At 42.3% G+C, this 21,782-nt stretch overlaps 1 protein-coding gene across 2 annotated transcripts in view; it reads right to left on the bottom strand.

The window, feature by feature from the left end:
* pard3bb (par-3 family cell polarity regulator beta b) overlaps window positions 1-15,465 on the bottom strand; it is a 332,127-nt gene extending 316,662 nt beyond the window's left edge. For both annotated transcript variants that reach the window (XM_029115967.2, XM_034288552.1), the window contains exons 1-2: window positions 14,998-15,465; window positions 14,289-14,441 (exon numbers count right to left, since the gene is read on the bottom strand). In XM_029115967.2, the coding sequence (XP_028971800.2) occupies window positions 14,289-14,405 (117 nt within the window). In that variant the 5' untranslated portion in view covers window positions 14,406-14,441; window positions 14,998-15,465. The remainder of the gene's footprint in view (window positions 1-14,288; window positions 14,442-14,997) is intronic.
* Window positions 15,466-21,782: the final 6,317 nt, after the last annotated feature.

Genomic DNA, 21,782 nt, shown 5'->3' with positions numbered 1-21,782 from the left:
GTTTCAAACCATAATAACCTGCAGCCTGAACAGTGTAGAGGCCGTCAGGGGTCTATTACCTAGAATAACAGCATTACAGGTCTCATGAACAGTAATGACGATAATGACCATCCTGATGCTAATAATGTAATAACACACACACACACACACACAAACAAACACACGCATACTCCGTCTGGCTCTCTGAAATACAATCCCATTCATGTCTAGTCCGATATTAAAACCTCCATTTTGTTTCCTGGATGAATTTAATAACCTCATATTTTTCTCCCATTTTCTATTATAATGAGCATGACCAATGCAAAATGTGGAGAGGGAATGAAAGCAAGGAGAATCAAAGAAGGAGAGGGAGGGAATATCAAAAAGAAAGACTATACAGACGTTATATTTGTGTTTAGTGTATAACATCAAAAATGTCTTCAAACTTTTGTTATTGTTTTCTTTACATTTATTTTACACTTTTGTAATTGCAGCAAATGTTTTCCATGCCAATTATTCTCTTAAATTACAATTTGTTTATTGAGAAAAAGAATAAGACCGCTAGAGAAAGAGAAAAAAAACTATATCAAATGAATGAGAGAATCAAAGGGCAAGAAAGAATCAAATAATGAGAAGAAGCACGACAGAAGAGGCGAGCAAGTGAAAGAAAAAAAGTTTGTGTTGAGCCCCTGCATCACCACAACCTTACCAGATCTGAACCCGGCATCACCACAACCTTACCAGATCTGACCCCCAACATAACAAGCTTACCAGATCTGACCCCCAACATAACAAGCTTACCAGATCTGACCCCCAACACAACAAGCTTACCAGATCTGACCCCCCAACACAACAAGCTTACCAGATCTGACCCCGTGTCACCACAACTTTACCATATCTGACCCCTGCGTCACCACAACCTTACCAGATCTGACCCCCGCGTCACCACAACCTTACCAGATCTGACCCCCGCGACACCACAACCTTACCAGATCTGACCCCCGCGACACCACAACCTTACCAGATCTGACCCCCGCGACACCACAACCTTACCAGATCTGACCCCCGCGACACCACAACCTTACCAGATCTGACCCCGGCATCACCACAACCTTACCAGATCTGACCCCCACATCACCACAACCTTACCAGATCTGATCCCCAACATAACAAGCTTACCAGATCTGACCTCTGCATTACAACAAACTTACCTGATCTGAGCCCTGAGACACCATAACCTTACCAGAGCTGGCCCCCCCAATACCACAACCTTACCAGTTCTGACCCCTGCAACACTATAACCTACCAGATCTGAACCCCGCAAAACTATAACCTACCAGATCTGACCCCCGAAACACCACAACTTCATCAGGCCTGGCCGCTGCATCATTTCACCGTGATTTCATGCCATGTCCAACTAGAGCAAATAATAATAAATCAGCATCAACAGATGACGTCAAGCTGCATACATCAGGGATCACAAGTCCTTATGATCGGAAGAGTAACTCTGGTCTATGTTCTCATCGGTACTGGAAGAAGGAATGTAGCCAATTAGCTCTGTTTGAAAAGGCTTGGAGACAGATCTAGCTTTCCAAGAAGAGGCTGCAGATTTCTCCTACCCACAGCAAGGAATCCCAGGGCATAAATCAAGTGTCAGAAAGTGTGTTGAGTTAAGCCATCACAAAAGAGTTTAAGAGTTGAAGTTTGATCTTTTAGCCAACTGCCTGAAGCACTCTATTTTACAGTTCACACTCCCTGGCCTAACAATGTACACTGGAAACTAGTCCTGTAGGGCCGAGTTCAAAATGAGTTCCCGATATAGTGTACACTGCTATGGAGGGATAAGGATGGGGAGGGGGGCAGAGGGAGGGAGAGAGAGGGAGAGAGGGAAAGGAAAACAGAGAGAGAGGGGAGAAAGTGCAAGAACAAAGACAGTTCAAATGTTTTTCGGAGTTCCACTGAGAAAAGCAAAGTGGCTGAAACATGATGTCAGAACTTCTCAATTAAGTAACTTCAGGAATGGACTGTACGCACAATGCTAATTTGTAATTATAGGCAAATTAGAGATGTATGTCTCAGTACTGATCATTCGAACTGTTATAGTCAAAGGTGATAAACTGTGTACCTGAGTGGCCTTCAGTGGTCAGGGCTGACTAGTGGCCTTCAGTGGTCAGGGCTGACTAGTGGCCTTCAGTGGTCAGGGCTGACTAGTGGCCTTCAGTGGTCAGGGCTGACTAGTGGCCTTCAGTTACGGGTTGTTTGGGAAACAGAGAAGTGAAGATGAGGAACCGCTGAAGATGGGGAACCGCTGAAGATGGGGAACAGGGGACCAGCCTTGTGCCAGGGTGGCTCTGGTCTGTACAAGTAGATTGCTTTGGTGTCTAAATAACAATGATTGGATCAGGAGATGCGATGTGTAGAATGTTTCAACACAGTTTATATAATCTGACTGGTTTTCCATTGCCTGTATTTTTAATGGGTCATGGTGCAGAAGTGCTGGACTCTCCCCAGCCAAACAATGTACTTCAGCATTCAGTCAGTGTTGTGTGTATTAACAGATTCAGTTTGATAATGTGCAACTTAACAAGAATAAGCTTAGTATCAGATACAAGAGGGGGGAGGTTTGGTAGCTGAAACATGAGGGGGGGGGGGTTGGTAGCTGAAACATGAGGGGGGAGGTTTGGTAGCTGAAACATGAGGGGGGAGGGGTTTGGTAGCTGGAACATGAGGGGGGAGGTTTGGTAGCTGAAACATGAGGGGGGAGGTTTGGTAGCTGGAACATGAGGGGGGAGGTTTGGTAGCTGAAACATGAGGGGGGAGGTTTGGTAGCTGAAACATGAGGGGGGAGGTTTGGTAGCTGAAACATGAGGGGGGAGGTTTGGTAGCTGAAACATGAGGGGGGAGGTTTGGTAGCTGAAACATGAGGGGGGAGGTTTGGTAGCTGAAACATGACGGTGCACTGGCAGTCTAGCAGGGAACCGATAGAAGGCAATCTAACAAAGCTGCACAAGGAGAGAGAGATCACCAGGGTGAGGAGATCCTGGAGGATACTCAACGAATCACCAGGGTGAGGGGATCCTGGAACAAAGAAACTAGGCGATTCAGATCTGCAGGGAGAGGTGGTGTTTTCATGTTAGGGAGAGGTGTTGCAAAATTCCACAATAACGACGGAGAATATGTCTGTGTATTCTCTCCAACAGGCCCAATGTTTGATTTATGGTGTAGAGAAAAGTCAACAACGCTGGCAAGGCCACCCTGTTATTCAATTGTAAGTATGTGTTTATCTTTGAGCAAAGTCCTGCTGAACCATCCAGGTAGATTGCGCCATTTTGGGAAATACAAAAGGAACACTTCAAAACCGATCTCTAGATCTACAGGGCACTGTAGTCAGAACATATATGGAATTAAGTACTGTCCAGGCTAACCAGTCTCAGAGGCCTCCTCATTAACAAAATTTTGCAAGATGGAATGATTGTGTGCGTCCATATACCCATAAACCCTCAGCCATAAAGTCTGTAGGTTTGTATTGACAGTAACTTTCCACATGGCTGGTTGTTATTTCTCTCCATGGTAACTCGCTTTCTAACACTGGCTGCTTCCTCCTCTGTGCTAATTATTTGTTTTCTGGCACTGGGCCATGAATTTCGATGCTATCAGCTCCTTTGGCAGCAGCCTGCTCTGCTCAGCACAGCGCTCAGGCATCTGGCATTCCCGGCTCTAATGAAAAAACAGCAAGGCAGCCCTCCGCCGACAACCACCCCTCCGCCGACAAGCACCCCCCCCGCCCCCTCGTCCCTCCTTCCATTTGTCTTAGTAATTAAGTGGCCCTTTTCAGCAGGCTGATGACTTCCTGAGTGACGTCCGTCCTCCCTGCCTCTTCTCGCCTCCTCCACGTTAGGCTCCAGTGGCTACACGGCCGCTGGGCCCCAGCTTCATGCTCCATTGTACTACTAGCACAGCGACTGGGAGCCGTGGCTGATGCACCCCACAGGTTTCAGTCCATCACTGGCTCGAGGTGGGAATATTTGCAATAAAAGCACTGGTACAAAGCCAAATGTTCCAAAAACCTTTTCATCCCAAACAGTGTAAGAGGAGTACCATTCAAAGCAGTTATATGAATTATGACCTACATTAATAGTGGGGACTCTTGCTTGGCAAGCCCCACAAACGCAAACACTGCCATCTGTCTTGAGTACATTTGACATGATAATGATGATAGTACATTTCTTCCTGCTAAATATTTGCCTACTAAAACAATGTATTTCCAAGCCTCATTGGCACAATTTAAGAAATACAACCATTAGCTTCCATTCAAATTCAACGGCCTCAGTTTACTTTTGGAAATCTATACGCTGCAGCAACTGTAGACTGTTATAGCAAAACTATCCAATGGATTAACAGTCTGAACCCCCCAAAATAAAGCATTGGTAACAAAAATAAAGCATTGGTACAAGAATAAAGCACTGGTAAAAAAAAACAAAAAAACATTTGTACAAGAATAAAGCATTGGTACAATAACAAAACAGTGGTACAAGAATAAAGCACTAGTAGAAGAATAAAGCACTAGTAGAAGAATAAAGCACTAGTAGAAGAATAAAGCACTAGTAGAAGAATAAAGCACTAGTAGAAGAATGTGCTTCCTCCTTAATACCAGTCATTTGTAGACTGGTAGAGGGAAGCCTAAACTAAACAACATTTTAAACGCAGCATGTAAAGTGTTCATCACATGTTTTATAAGGTACAATAAAATAGATCCCAGACAGTTTCCATACACACACAAAGCAAAATTGTGTTTATTTCCCTGTAAGAGAGCATTTCTCCCTTTGCCAAGGTAACCCATCCACCTGACAGGTGTGACATATGAAGAAGACGAAAAAAACGTGAGAACAATCCACAGACAAACCTTGTGATGGGGACAATAAAAGGCCAATCTAAAGGTTTTAACAAGTCCAAATGCCACAGATGTCCCAAGTTTTGAGGGAGTATACATTTTGCATGTTGACTACAAACAACAGAAAATGTCATGCTAATTTCTACCATAAGTCACCTCATCTTTCAGTACATGGAAATGTAAACTGTAACATTGTTAAATTATGCAAAAGACAACTCTCATTTACTCTCTCAAATCTCATTTACTCTCTCAAACTATTACATAAATTAGGTCCAACTGGATATGAGACACGTAACAACAATAAGAAACACCTCCCAGGCGTCCATCTCAGAGCCTGAAGGGGACACCTCCCAGGCGTCCATCTCAGAGCCTGAAGGGGACACCTCCCAGGCGTCCATCTCAGAGCCTGAAGGGGACACCTCCCAGGCGTCCATCTCAGAGCCTGAAGGGGACACATCCCAGGCGTCCATCTCAGAGGCTGAAGGGGACACATCTTAAAGGTGGGTGTAGCTCAGTTATGTTTCTCTTCTATGGAGCCGGGATTTATATGAGAATTTGACCCGTTACTCAACACTTTATTTTGGGATTAACAAACATGATTGACAAATGGGACACATACAGTGATACATAGCCTTGTTGGCTGGGCGTCCCGTTAAGATGCTACCTCCTAAACTCCCGGAAGAGTAGCTGCTTTTGTCAGAATCTGACAGGGGTCCTAATAGCATGTGGTGTGACAGCACGTAGAGAAGCACAGAGTAGACTAGTCACTCTCTCGCCCCTTAATTACCACATCTCATCCGCGCCCATTCAATTCTCCCCGGCGGCTCTGCCATTCATTTGTTGTCATGTTAATCTGTTAAATTTTCCTGCCACGGTGTAATTACGTGTTTAATGTGTTTCGGGATTAAAGCGAAACAGGCAACAGCCTAGATTTAGTTGCACTAATCCGCCGTTACTTTGCGTTTTTGAGCAGAATGATGTTTTCCTCACATACTGGGAGAAGTATCACTTGTGTTAAAAGCGGTAAGGCTGGAAGGATTTGAGGGGTCTGTCATGGTTCCGGATGCTTTGGCTCTATCCACACTAGAGATAACTAATTCAGACAATTTCATTACAATTTATCACACACATTGTTTGAAGTCTTCGAGGAAGTGTTTCAGAATAAGAGCGCCTGCTAAATGACACAAAAAAGCAAATCCAGAGACAAGTCCTATTTTCTTGTTCTGATATAAGTGTGACATGGGATTTTACAGCAGTGTAACTGCCACAAGAGAGATGCAGGCAGGAGACAGGCAAAGAACAAAGGGGAATAACAACACATATGTGAAGACTTTGCCGGCAAAGTTCATAAATCGCCTGAAGTAAGTGTTAGGGTTAAAGTGTCTCACTCAGGGAGAGTTAAGCTGGTGCAAGTTGAGTTAGCGCAAGATCAGTGGTTATATACTTCTCCACTCAATAACGTGAATAAATAGAACTTTGTGAAATGATTATCTACAGGGAACACCAATCAATTCTGGTACATACTGTACCATATACATTTTATCTAAATAAAAAAATTAAAACATATAACGTGGGTTTTAAAGTTAACCCTATCAATCGTCTCCATAGATGGCTGGTTGGACTGTGCAGTAAGCCCATGGGCCGTCGATGGAGTGGACCTCTTCAACTAATCAGATGTGAAAGAAGAAAACATACATACAAGAATTAAAAAGTGTTTAAAAACAAGAAACCAGGCAAGTCTAGTTCAGCCAGACCGCAATAGAAAGTATTGCTCTCTTGAGATTCGAACCCGGGTCGCCCATGTGAAAGGCTGTGTGGCTAACCACTACACCACAGAGCTTGACGTTTGACAGTGTGTCAGTATAGCCTCAGGTCTATGAACAAATCCTCTATTAATAGTAAATTGGCCATTTGAGAATGATATTGATACAGTTAAACTGACTAACATTTCTTACTAAGTTTACCTCCACCACAAATAGCGTCTATGAACTGTTAGCTTTTGTCACTGGCCATTTTAACAGTGTATTAGCCAGTAATAAGCTTTACCAGTATCTACTAACTTACAGGAACAGTCATAGGAATTGAGCAATTGCTAGCAAGTCTGCCAAAGCTATTTCATTTCATGGCATAAGAACGTATTTTTGTCTTTCATTCGTGAATGACATTGACACAATAACTATCAAGAAAGGTGACGATAACTAACTTGTTCATCAAGTGAAACGATGAGAGAATCGTGGAAATAAATGTCGTTGTTCACAATAGATTCGAATTTGATCCTTCCACGTGAGAGGCACGGTCTTTAACCATAACCATTTCACAAATCACTAAACACTAGGGGCGCTCCGATCAGGATTTTTGGGACCGATCCCTGATTACTGGAAGCTGTATCACCCGATACCGATTACAGGGTCTATTTGAAGCCTTCTATTTATCATGTAGCATTATTTATTAAGCTATATTTAACAACAATGTACATTAAGTATTACAATTAAGAGAAGACAACTTATCATGAATTGACAACTGTGTATTTATTTGCAAGCAACATGTTCAGCATATTAACTTAGCAGCCTGTGCTTGGTGATTTGGAACAGCTTAGGGCTTGACAAATACAACTTCCCTTTAGAATATAAAATAAAGTTAAAAAGACAGACATCTAAACGTCTTTAAATTTAGCTTTAGACTTTAAACTAAAAACTGCAACAAAAAAGGCTATAGCCAAACTATTATTTTGAGTCAGTCAGCCATTCGTTTTTCTAATAGACATAAAGGACCACAGGTGCACAGCAACAAAAAATACAAATAAGTAACAACTTCCATATCTGTATCTATCTATAACTCTCTTTGCTTTTTTTTTGGTGGCCATTTATAGAGGTAAAGAGTGGGAGAGTGAGGTAGAGAAAGTGAGAGGGGAGATATAGATTATTAGATCTCCCAAAGCTTACTTCTTTAACATCAATGGCAGATTTTTCTTTATAAAGATAAGCATCTCTGCCTTTTTCCATGTTCTTTGCGTTATCCCTTAAAATAACATGCACTTTTTATTCGGCATTCCCCACGCTCGAAACATGTCGCCGAATGCAGCATCTCTTGAGAGTGTAGTTTTGATTAATAAACTGCGCTGTGAGGCTCAACATGGACATGGGACATGCACTCGCACTCCAAATATCACTAGTGAAACCAATTGATGTTATGTTGTCCTTCATAAGGCTGTCGACATGTATAAACACTGTTTGGTAAGACTGCGGCAGGCACACGTCAGTGAAATATTTACGCCCTGGCATAGTGTAACGTGAATCTAAATAGGACATGAGTCGCCGAAACCCTTCGTCTTCCACGATAGACAGTGGCTGGTGATCTAGGCAAATGAATTCCATTATTTTGTCTGTTATTTCTTTTTGCTTCTTACTGTCCCTGCTGTAGGGCTGCTGTCTTTCTGATACCGACAGCTGAGTGAGTGGCGCGTGAGTTGAACTGTCTCCACTGTCTCGCGCTCTCTTAGCGCTAGCTAATTTTGAAAACTCCTCATATTCCTTTACGTGACTAACCTTCAAATATCTGATGAGGTTGGTGGTGTTAAAATGTTTTGCTTTCTTTCCGCCTCGTGGGATTTGCTTGGTACACACATTGCAGATTGCAAATGTATTGTCGTTTTCACACACCTTGTAGAATTGCCAGACCAGTGAAGCCATTTTTAGCTGCGCGTAAAAAATTGTCTCGAGTTTTGCGTCATCTGATCGGCTTTTCTGGATCGGTCTTTATAGAGACCGCCGATCAAACATCCCAAAGCAATTATTGGCCAATTGGGATCGGCGACCGATCAATCGGAGCACCCTTACTAAACACTACTGAGCATTATGTTAAACTGACTAACGTTTCTTATTGTTTACCTCCACCACAAATAGCGTCTATGAACTGTAAGCTTTTACCACTGGCCATTTGAATAGTATATTAGCCAGAAATAGGCTTACTGGTATCTACTAACGTCCTAGGAATAATCATAAGAATTGAGCAATTGCTTGCGAGACTGAAGATGAACTTTTCCATGCCAGAAACATTCGCAATATAACCGTATACAGTGTTAGTTAAGGCTCATTGTAATGTAACTACTGTAGCCTATGTTGTAACCAGCAAATGCGTTTGTCTATCCTGATCCAAAAACCTATGCACGGATGCGTACTTCAACCAGAAATGTTCACAATATAACCGTATACTGTTTCATTTCAGGCTTACTGTAATGTAGTCACAGGAGGTTTTACAGAATTATTCATAATGCATACTTCGCCATGCAGAGATACGAACTCAGGACCTATAGTTTGCAGGTCCGCTTCTCTAACCACTACACTATTAAACAAAGGGGTAGTCATTCACTTAGTCATTCAGTCAGTAAGAGACATTCTCTCTTCTTAGCCGGCTAAACTAAACTAAAAAGGAGAGACACTGACAGCAGGCTGTTTTAATTGAAGTACATAGATAGTATCACTACTAAAATACATAGGTTGACTGGAGATGCGTTTTCCTTAAAGTTTCTATAGTAGAGACATACTGAATTGGCTTTGATAAAGATTATCCTAATACTTTAACCTCATGCGCTGCTTTAATATAAACAAATATCACTTGTACAAGTAGACCATTGGTTATGTTGTGCTAACGTTATGTTAACGTTCAGCAACAAACAATGTGTGGCAGGGTCCTTGATAAGCCTTTCCCTCAGGCATTGTTCCATAAAGACGATGGGCAAGAGCTAAGTACCAACTCGGTACGAAATAAAAAGAAATTGATCTCAAATGTTTACATGTTCAGCAGTACCATTGATTGTACAGCGGAAGTGCACAAGTCACACAATGTTTAGTTTCTTTAAACACCAATTCAACATTTTCCTAATACAATGTTCCTATAAATAATAATGCATTAATATCATGCATTTAGTGTTTCAACTCTAACAATTTTTTTTTAAATCTAAATACAAAAAGCTGAGGTCTTATTATTGCCTCCGAATCTCTAATGTCACCTGCATGACACAAATCTACGGTAGCTTTCAAGTTGTGACAGTTAGCTAGCTAGCTTCTTAGATTTGCTTTCTATCAATGTGACAGCCACTTACTGACAGTTCCACACAGCGTCTCCAAGCTTCAATGACTGTATACTGCACAATCATGTGTGGACTCCACAAAAACACGACAACAGCCAAACGCAGTCCAAGCCCATTTTAGCCCACACACTGCCATTAATAATAGCCTAATTGGGCAGGAAATCCCCCCCATCCATCTAGCAACAGCTTTCACGTGCACGTACAGACACAGACAGTTACGTTTCTCTGACTTCACTCGCTTGCTTGACAGTTTTCATAAAATATGCGGCGCATCACAATTTTGCACCTCTTATTACAATAACAGGGAAACACTGGAAAAAGGCATATTTAGTAAACAGATGTTTCTTAGCATGCACATTCGTTCACAGTTGTCTGTGGAGGAAGCTTGCCGCTCTGTGTCACATCCCTCATAAAAAGTCCTGCTCTTGTAATGACACTTCCTTCACAGTACCTGAGATACACCCATATACACTGCGACGTCCGCTATTTCACTCTGGGCACAAACAGAGCGCTTTCCATTTCATTCCTAAGAACCGGACTCTGGCTTCAGAATGGTTTGCACTAGCAGCTATTATGAACGCTGAAATGGAAGCTACAGCTATCAGGGAAAGGGTTATATTTAACTAGGAAGGCTAAGGTATCAATGTGTGCATTTGAGCCGGTCGCTGGAGCATCTGGATTCATTCGCAGCCCAGGTCAGGATGCTTCCCCTAGTGCAACCGGGGTTTTGTAGAGCAGTGGTTCCCAACCAGGGCTACTAGGACCCCTGGGGGTACTTGGCCTCTCCACAGGGGGTACTTGAAAACACTCATGACACCATAGACTTACTAGTGAAATTAACATGAGGGGGTACTTCAGGGGTACTGAAAGCAGTGCAAAAACATTTTGGGGGTACAGTAACTGAAAAAGGGTTGGGAGACACTGTTGTAGAGGGAGCCTTGACACATTTCTTTAGACGCTGTTGCACAGGGTGGTGTCAAAAACAAGTACTCAACTAAGAGACAACTAAGGTTAGGTTCATTTAAGGTTAGTTATAGGGTTTTGAGGGAACAACAGTGTTGAATGCTAAACTAGTATCAATGAACAGCATTCTAACAAAATCACAATGTATGGAAGAAAAAATAAAAATAAACACTACATTCCTGCACCTTCTGGCCAATTGTGCGTGAAACTAATCTCACTGACCTAGAAACCTCTCAAACAAGATACAAACCACCTAAAGGCGAAATGCCCCTTTAACATGTCTAGAGTATCATCTCTAATAGTAAACAAGCCAGACAGAAGGAACGACAGACAGACAGACAGCTTACGGCAAAACAAATCTATTGAATTAAAGCTACAGCCAATCTCAGACGCATTCCCTTCAACAGCGCAGTGATGCAGTCAGTCGATAGAAGATTTAGCGTGAAATGTAAAACATCTACAAAACAGCACCTTGACGCTTCCCGTGCCGACTGGGATTCAGAAAGGGGAAACAGACGGCCTGTTTGTGCCACGCCGCACGCTGATCCCTGCAGAGAAATAAACCAACGCTACCGAGACTCAGAGAAGAGGGATCAAGCACATCCCAAACGGCACGCTACATCTTCGACTATACTGGCGGAGGTCAAAAGCGGAGCCAAACGTAGGGGATAGGTCTCTACCGTGGATACAACCAGACCACTTCACTAGGCCAACTGCAGCAGCCGTTCAGCCTGACAAGACATTTAATTTGAAACGGATCAATATGTGAGTAGACGGACCATTACACCCATCAGGGGATCACAACATGCAAGGGTCAGGTTCAGGGTTGGGGTCAGACGTTCAGAAGCTTGGCAGGGCCACATCATGCAGGTTTAGGGTCAGACGTTCAGATGCTTGGCAGGGCCACATCATGCAGGGTTAGGGTCAGACGTTCAGAAGCTTGGCAGGGCCACATCATGCAGGATTAGGGTCAGACGTTCAGAAGCTTGGCAGGGCCACATCATGCAGGGTTAGGTTTAGGGTCAGACTTTCAGAAGCTTGGCAGGGCCACATCATGCAGGGTTAGGTTTAGGGTCAGACGTTCAGAAGCTTGGCAGGGCCACATCATGCAGGTTTAGGGTCAGACGTTCAGAAGCTTGGCAGGGCCACATCATGCAGGATTAGGGTCAGACGTTCAGAAGCTTGGCAGGGCCACATCATGCAGGATTAGGGTCGGCGTTTGGGGAGATGACAACAGGACAATACGCTGCTGACCACAGAAGAATGCCAAGTACACAGTTGTGACACACACTCTTTAAAAGTGTAACAGATGAGGACGTTCTGCACGGAATACTCCAGTAATTCATACAGGACATTAAGTATGACGTACGCCATGCCTTGGAAGACATTCAATAAACACTTTGCAGCATAACTCTATTGATTCACCTTTTTTTTTTACACATTTCCCACTCTCATTTTCTGTGTCGTTCCATTCAGGATGATGGCCTCTACTCAGACCACAAGTCCAAAGCTGGTACAGGATGGTTGAAGATCAATATGGGTTTCCATCAAGCACTTCTCACCAAGCAGTACAGACTCTCACACTGCTCACTTAACCACAAGGTCTTTTACCATTTCCCGCAAACCGAGGAGATTGCAAACCCCTGCCAACAACCATGATTAAGCTCACATTCAAAGAAACACAAGGCAAAGCAGCCCTGTCTAACATCCACCCAGGCACCAGGGTCAGTGCCAGGCCAAATGTTGCGTGTCCCATGCTTGACCCCCGTCATTGTTGATATGCCCCAACCAGGGTTCGAACATCTGGCCACAGCGACCAAACTGAGGAAGTGACTAAACCACTGGGCCACTCTGGGACCTTCCCCAACTATCTAAGGTACAATTCCAGTGGTGCGAAGTCAAACCAAGGTAATGCCAAAATGCAATTCCAGTGGTGCTAAGTCAAACCAAGGTAATGCCAAAGTGCAATTGCAGTGATGCTAAGTTACAATTTAAGTTATGCTAAGTAACAATTATGCTAAGTTGAAATGCTGTTATGCTGCTATGTAATGGCTATAATTTATCTCCCAACAGAGTCACATATCAATCAAGCCTGGATAAAAGGGCAGTGTTGACTTTCAATCCTCCCACTCTGTTGTCGTCTGTCTCTCTCTCCGAAACACACACACACAAATAGTGTGGTTTTGGGGACTGGGTTAGGGCCAGGTTTCTGTTATGCTGATAGAAGAGATGGATGGAGAGGAGAATGTCCTTTCTATTGCCAAGTGGATCGCCATCTAAGCAGCACTACTGCACTGACACACACACACACACACACACACACACACACACCCCCACACCTTAAATCAGTGAAATAGCTCGCCAGCTTAGAAGCCAGTGTGGTAATAACAACACAATATTGCAAAGCCGGGCGGAGCCTAGCAGTTGGCCATCTACAAAATCTCATCTCAGCCAGTCCTGCAGGAATGAGTGATGAGACTGATAGCATTTATTAGGGATAAAGGCTGCTTTATAAATAAGTCAAGAACACCCTGCTTTTTTTTATCTGTCCCACAGGGATGAGAGGATGAAAGTGAGAGGGAGGGTGCTAAAGACGGAAGAAAATAGACAGATTGGGGGGGGTTATCTCTGACTGAGAGGGGTGACTATCTGTCGTCTGTGCTCTTTAAATAATGGGGCCAATATGATCCGGAGCACTGACTGAAGCACGGCTCTGATGAGGGCCGGGAGTTCAGCGCTCCAGAGACCAGACAAATCACAAGGAATCATAAAGTGTCATTTGCATTTATCACTAAAAAAGTAATGGAACAAGTCACAGATGTGCCGGTGTCACAAATGGCACCCCATTTCCTATATTATGCACTACTTCTGAAGAAAGTACTGTCCACGTCAAAAGTAGTCCACTATACTGGGACTAGGGTGCCATTTGTGCAAAAGCTCATGTCACATAGCCTATGTGCCCCAGTCTGTAAGCTCAGGATATCAAGTCCAGGACTTAAATTTTTCATCGTGCAATTATTGCAACTTAGATCTCCCTGGCTTTGGCTAATTTCCCAAGACTTTGAGAATAAAACTGGAATATATCAACTTCCTACAAATAAAAACCCGAACCCTAATATAATGTTTGATTATAGCCTGCATAATAAATCGCTATGAACCTCCAACCCCCCCAGTGGAATAGACCCAGCGGCACCTGATTACGTCAAAGCCACGAAGAGACGGAATACGTCCTGCCTCTCAACATCCCATCCGTGAGTTTCCATTTAGTCGGAATCTCAATCATATTAAACCATCAGTGGTAAAACCGAGTAGCCTGAAACGGCAGGCCTTAATTATCAGAATTTCAATAAAGATTGACATATTTACCTGTTCCAATAATTTCCTGTATCTCTGTGTGGCTTGTTGGATGAGATCACGAACAGTCCATCCATCCTTACATGGCACCACGACACCAGTCCGCCCGAATGTCACAGTCACTTTCATGATGATGCTGGGTCTTCATCCAAGAGTAGTAAAGGCCTGAGGAATGTTGAGGAGGAACAAAATCCTTGCCAGAAGCTGCTTGGTTTTTACGTTCCGTGTCACTTTCTCCACAGCATCAACTGTTAAAAGTTTGTCGGACACGTTTGATAAAACTGAGCCATGCATGGAATTTTGTCTTTACCTACTTCACGTCGTCAGTTAACTAGCGGTTCCACATTCTCAGATCCCCGCAAAACGATATTTCATGTTTTACTTCAAGTTCGCCACACACGACCCAGGCAGGTATACTAACTGATTTAATATTTTACTTTATTGGCTAGCATCCATGTACCAGGACTGTAGCACGCTAAGGCTACCCCAAAACGACCTAGCACTGCTAACCTACTAGCCTGCAAGCTCAAGTTAACTTACAAGTGAGCAAGAAGTGAGTAAATGAGCAAACGTGCATTCAAACTGAAGTGCTGTAACTAATCCAGCTGCCCAGCTTGCTACCTATTTAATAACAACTTCACTTCAAAACAAAGTTGCTAGCCAGCCAGCTAAGTTGCTAATCAACTTGGGCTAGCAGACGTTTCTTTCAAAAGATGGATACTGGCTTGGGCATCACTTTTCCTCAAGTTTTCCTTGCGGCAAATTCCTCCTCCTCTTTCTCGTGGATGATCACTATTCCGTTTTCGTGTTCGATTCCCACGGCAGCACCGACAATATATATAGATGTGTGTAAAAGGTTATCGTTCGTATACTTTCTTAGCTAACTCTAGCTATAGTTCCCAATTTCTTTCTGCCCCTGACCTGTTCCAACAAACTACAACTTCTTGCTGTCACATCGTAAAAGGGACAGTGCCCTATTTCAAGTAGAAGACTCCGTCACGCCACATCGTCCTGCTTTCAGTTATAGTAGCCGTTTCAAGTTACCAAAATACAGATGAAAATAAGCGTTCACGTATATATGGTGCACTAAGTGAATGTCATGAAACAAATAACATTAAATTAATTAAATCTATGACCACGTGGCATTATTAACATGATGATTTCTAGGCTCATTCAAGCTTGAGTCCATCCATTTTCCTGCTTCCCAAGATCGCGAATCCTGCCGTGGTTTTTGACCAGTTCATACCAAAAGTAGGTTACCGCGTCAAGAGCAAAAAGAGAGATCAAAAGTGCATTGCTACTTATGTAACTAAAAACCAAATTGTATTCAGATATATCGCTAGCTATTTGTTATAAAAACCAAATTGTATGCAGATTAGCTATCTTTGATTTATATACTGAAGTTCTTTTCTGGGTCATAGAATTATATCACTACTAATGAGGCCCTGGAGAAAAGACAATTTCTGCAAGAATGCAATTTCATTAGTTAATCTTACTTTGTTACAATTATAACTGAATTAAAATACACATTTATAAACGTTGTATTGTGAATAACTGAACAACTGGAAGGAAAAAAGTTAGAATTTAGTAAAGGTGAAAAGTGCATGGAGTCACAGAGGACTACCTTAAGTCTTGGGATGTTAAAATAGATCATAAACAAAAGACAATGTGACTGTCAGCTGAAATTTTCCAGATTAAAAATGTTTCATTAAAGGGATAATTCATGATTTTGTTCATGAAGCTCTTGAAAGGCCATTCCTATCTGTTTTTGCAATACATATCGCGGTAGCACAAGGACAGACATTTAACATGCTCAGGGTTCTTGTAAAATTCCATTGCAAAAATACATAGTAAAAGGATAGTTCAGGATTTTGGCAACAAGAACCTTGATCTATTTCGCAGAGAATGAGGCCCTTGATCTATTTCCCAGGATTTAGTTGTGGATACCATTGTTGATACCTAAAGCAACTTCCTCCTAACTGCATTAATCATGAAAAAGTTAATCAGACTCCACATAAGCAGAGTCACTAACCCCTTTGAGCTACATTTCATTATCCTTTTTAGATTTCTTCTTAACTGACATAAAATGATTTGTTGAATTCTTATACGTTACTTGTGTCCATCTTAACCGTCTATTCCACAAAGTACACATTGTCTGACATTCTTGACACACTCAAGACTTGGTTCTGTGTTCCAACTAGGGTAAGAACTGACCAATTGGAGGACAGGTGGTATCTGGGAAAACGAAGCCACGTGTTGAAAGGAGTGAACCCACCCTGATCCGTCACGCTGACCAGTGAATCGTCCCTTCACCTGTTCTCTTTCCTAACCTCCCACTGATTAGATGGAGGCCTCTCCTCCAACCATCATTCGTCTCCACTTAACCGTCCTTCATTCCGAGTTAAGACAAGTGACTCATCAGAATGGCAGTGATGTTAGGGTTTCTGTACTAGCTGACAGCGTTGTGTTGTTCACTACTACAGAGAAACACTTCTGATTCCTCCTCATCGCAAGTTCTGACTTTTCCCTTTGCAAGTAAGAGGAGATCCAGTGTTATTTCTGTTCTGGACATGCAGGGTCTCCATTACTGTTATCACATCCCATGTACTTACACACATTCACAAAATATTTAATTCCAAAATATAAGTATGTTTTGATTTATAACATGTTAAATCAAATTCTCAAATCTGTTTAACCCCAGATTCTTAGAAATAGTATTTGAAAAACACATTTGTGAATATTAATTAATACATTACTTTTTTTTATTGTTTGGTAGGAATGAACTTGGTGGTAGTTTTACAAGCCATTGCTAATTAATGTCAGCTCAAGGACTGATAGTATATGATAAGTGCTGGCATATAGTGCTACCAGATAGGCTACATTAAACTTCCATCCATTGTGCTAACACTAGTTAGCAACTGCGCTAATCAGCAACTTCCTTTAAACTCCACTTGAACATTTTATAAACAAATTTATCTGACTCTGGGATCGGGGTAAATAAACAACATCAAAGTATCCCTTTAAGGGGCGATTCAATTTCCATTTTCGGTTGGTTTTCAATGTTAGGCCGTACTTTGGGAAATGTGGATTACTTCTTCCTCTTTGTATAGCTACACGTTGCTTAGTTGGTATGTTTGTTTTAGCTGAATAATTCCAGTATAGTTCAGGTCCCGTTGGTGTTCAGAGTGTAATAGCTGATCCAGATGCTAACAGCAGATCCATTTACATGTCGGAGGTACTTCCTGCCACGCCTGAGTCAGAGCAAAATCCTGAAGGACAAAATATTTGAATTAGTCACGAATGTGATAATAGACTGGGCTCCAGCTGCAACACTCGGATAGATTTAGAGCCCATTCTTAGTGTTTATATGGCTGGATCTTGCCCAGTGTCACAGATGTCAGTGACTTTGACTGAATACTTACTTCCTGGATAACATCAACAGTCAGTGTTCTCTGAGAGGTTGTGCAGACAACCGTACCTCATTATCTGTGTAAAGAGGTGCTCTTGCTGTGGTCGGTACGGTGCCCCACTCTACCTCAACGGTGCATGCCTAACCTCTGCGTGTCGGCTCTTTGTTCGTCTCCGTCCTTTTTGTGCACAGTGCATTGGGGAAACCTCACTGCTGTTCTGCAAGAGGAGGCGGAGAAGGGGAGAAGAGGAACAAGTAAAGCAGAGGAGGGAGCGTTGAAGATGAGAGCGAGGAGGTGGGTGTGAGGGCGGAGGAGAAGAGAGAGAGGGGCGGGAAACAAATCGATGTGTCTGCCGAACAAGTCCAGGGCTGAGAGGAGCCAGCCGAGACACAGCAGGAGCCACTGATCATCACGGATAGACTGGCAGCCTTCCAAATGCCACTCTACTCCCTGCATCGCCCTGGTTATGCAGAGGGCACTGTTTGGGACGTGTGCTCTCTCCACTTGAACAGGATATTTTCTCCTCATTTTGCGGTTTCATGATTTAATGATTTGAAAATATATATATATATATATATATATAGATATAGATATATATAGATATATATAGATATATATAGATAGATAGATAGATAGATAGATACTGTTGTGTCCCTGTGGAAATTCAACACTGTGCACCTCCACGAGGCCAGCATCTCCCCACGGAACACAAGCAGTTGACGTGAATGACCCTCATCCAACATTCAAATAAGGCGATGTGACCAACGTTCAAAGGGGAGCCGTAGAATGGAGCATGTGACACATTTGCCGGGGTTATCTACGGGAATAATAATTTCTCCACTGGCGCTAACCAATCAAAATTTCAGGCTGCAGAGTGAGCTCGTTATTTAACAGGAATGTGTTATTCAGTTGCGTGTGCAACCAGAAGTGTCTCAGTCCAGAGGCCGTAATGACCCTACAATAATGGTTTCGCGGGCCGCATTCAGCACAATAAAAATAGACAAAAAACCCTTCCAAAGAGTTGAATGTGTTGGTTATAACGTGCAACAAGAATTAGGGAAAAAAAGGCCCGCCCTGTTGACGGTGTTTCTCCAACGTACACACAACATTTGGCACCTGACGTTTTGGCAGTGGTTGTTGTATGGTGGTGTGAATTTAACGTGCCGTTGGGCTGGCAGGTGCGTGCTGCCACGTCTACGAGCTGCGCCTTCGATCAGTTTGTTTCTGGCACAGCCACACTTCCATTCTGCAGAGTCTAAAATTGGACTTGTGTCAATAAGCCCTGTCTCTCCTCAGATCTCTGCATCCTCAGTGTTACTTGTTACATCAGGTAACCCAGGGAGAATCGGCTGTATGGATTACTCAGAGATTCAGAAGAACAGGACCGAGGCCCAGCCGTGAGTAACATGTCTCTTCCAGTTTGTTGCATTTGATGATTCGGCCTCCAGCGGTGGGCTTGGAGGGCTCACTATTGAAAGGTTTTTGTTATGAAAATGATTTGCCAATATTAGGATTTCTTCTCCCCATAACCTCTTCTATTCCACCTAAAGTTTGGGTAACACTTTATTTTGGTACTCCCAAAATTGTGTCTGTAGACCCTCTACAGGTTATCTACTAAATATCTGCAACATTTGAACTTACCATCTACTAACCTTAATCCTTACCCTAAACCTTCTTCTAAACTAAACCATAACCTTAATCCTTACCCTAAACCTTCTTCTAAACTAAACCATAACCTTAATCCTTACCCTAAACCTTCTTCTAAACTAAACCATAACCTTAATCCTTACCCTAAACCTTCTTCTTAACTAAACCATAACCTTAATCCTTACCCTAAACCTTCTTCTTAACTAAACCATAACCTTAATCCTTACCCTAAACCTTCTTCTAAACTAAACCATAACCTTAATCCTTACCCTAAACCTTCTTCTGAACTAAACCATAACCTTAATCCTTACCCTAAACCTTCTTCTAAACTAAACCATAACCTTAATCCTTTCCCTAAACCTTCTTCTGAACTAAACCATAACCTTAATCCTTACCCTAAACCTTCTTCTAAACTAAACCATAACCTTAATCCTTACCCTAAACCTTCTTCTAAACTAAACCATAACCTTAATCCTTACCCTAAACCTTCTTCTGAACTAAACCATAACCTTAATCCTTACCCTAAACCTTCTTCTGAACTAAACCATAACCTTAGCAAGCAGTTGCCTATTTGGAAATTGGGACTCTCAAAATAAGGTGTAACCAGACCGTGATATTAAACTATGAGAGGTGTGTAAAGTTTGAAGCGATTGGAAAGCTGTATATCATGTTTCTTTGACCTGCATCTGTTGGATTTTATGTGTTAGAACTGTGGTATTTTGCAGTTGCCTTAAATCTTTAAAAAATATATTAATTTATAAGAGGTTTTAAATCAATAACTCCTATTTTCTATCAAGACTCAAAATTAGATTTTGCGTGCGTGAGGGTATAGAGTTTTAGTGTACTGTGTGGAACCCTCACTGTGTGACGTCTTATTTCTAAAACACAGCTCTAGCCCTCGCTGGAAGGCACCGTTCTCAAATAATCATCACCACATTTACGTGAGCGAGGGAAAGGTCACAGAAACAGAAGAGAGAGGAGTGGAAAATATAATTTGTCAGAGAGGTTTGGATAACAATGTGTTTTGTTTCACAGGATTACACAGTGGCTTCGCCCCAAATGGCTCTCTGTTCCCTATTTAGTGAGCTACTCAAGGCCAGAGCGGGTAGTACTCGGTATTTGCACTACGTCTCCATTTGGGACAACGTAGATGTGGACAGCCGGAGAGCGTAGCGTACTGTGGTTTGCCTGTAGTGCTGAGTGGGCGTCATGGAAGATGAGTAACATTTCCCCAAAATATTTTTGTGATGATGTCACGCAGAGCTCATCTCTAATTCCTCTTAGCGAGGCGACATCTAAATTAACTGTGCATAAATTGTTGCCTGGAGACCACTGCCTTATCACTTACGAGACATTTTCCTGTAGATTGGAAACTCTAGATGACCTATAGGGGGCACTGTGTTCACCCAGATCCCCCCACCATCCACACATCACACCGTCCTACCCATTTATTAACTACTGAGGGTTTCTAGGTTTGTCAAGGTTGTCACATCTTTTTCTATTTTTTCTATATTTGGGAGGGTGCTTTTACCCTAAACCCTTTTTCCTAGGTCTGAGAGTGATATGGAGCAGCATGTATTGGATTATAAATGATCAACCCCAACAAGAAACTATTGGGAAAAGAAGCTATCACAGCAAAATGTTCAATTGTATATTTCCCAAACATCATCAGACATAGAAATAAATGTATCTTACTTTTCAGTTTTTCCCCAAATAGATTTTAGGAAAACATTAGTGAATTTAGGAGGTTTATTCATACTTTTGTATTATATTATATGAACCTTAACATAAAAAAAGAAACTATATAAACTATTCCTTGATATATTTGTTTGAGAGCAATGTCCCTTCTGCAACACATTAATACTAAAATACACACAATTTCTAGAATCTAGTATTTCATTCATTCCTTTCCGTGAAACATGGTAGTTGTTGGGAAGAATACATCTATCCCAGTCCCTAGTAACCAGATTCCAAGCCATGAAAAATAATTCACATTATTCCCTCCTACTCGACATCTTCCTCCAGTTTCACAAAGGAAAGACAATATGAGTGTGACTGTTCCGTGATACTGTTAATTGTTTTTAATTAGAGCATTTTATTTTGTCTCCTTGTACAGAAATAGACACCTGTTAACACTGCTGTGAGGTTTCTCACCATCCAGACACCAATGCCAACAGGTTTAAATTATACAGTTACAGTCACCGGATAGAAATGACAAATAAATCTGCTGAAATCCCACCTTTAACTAATAGTTCTCACTGTGCCAGAAGAGACTGGCAGCTTTCAGTGCGAGGAGAAAAAACGAGGAAGTCATTTGTACTATTTTCAGGGGGACAGAACAGATTGCTGTTTAGCCGTCGACTGTGAAGAACTGTGAAAGAATGGTCACTGGTGGCCGGTTCTTTCCAGTGTCTGGCGCTACTCTCTAGTCTCCTGAGATTCGGCGTTT

Source organism: Esox lucius, chromosome 20, assembly GCF_011004845.1.
Source record: "Esox lucius isolate fEsoLuc1 chromosome 20, fEsoLuc1.pri, whole genome shotgun sequence".
NCBI lineage: Eukaryota > Metazoa > Chordata > Actinopteri > Esociformes > Esocidae > Esox > Esox lucius.
This window is presented reverse-complemented; position numbering and strand designations above follow the sequence as displayed.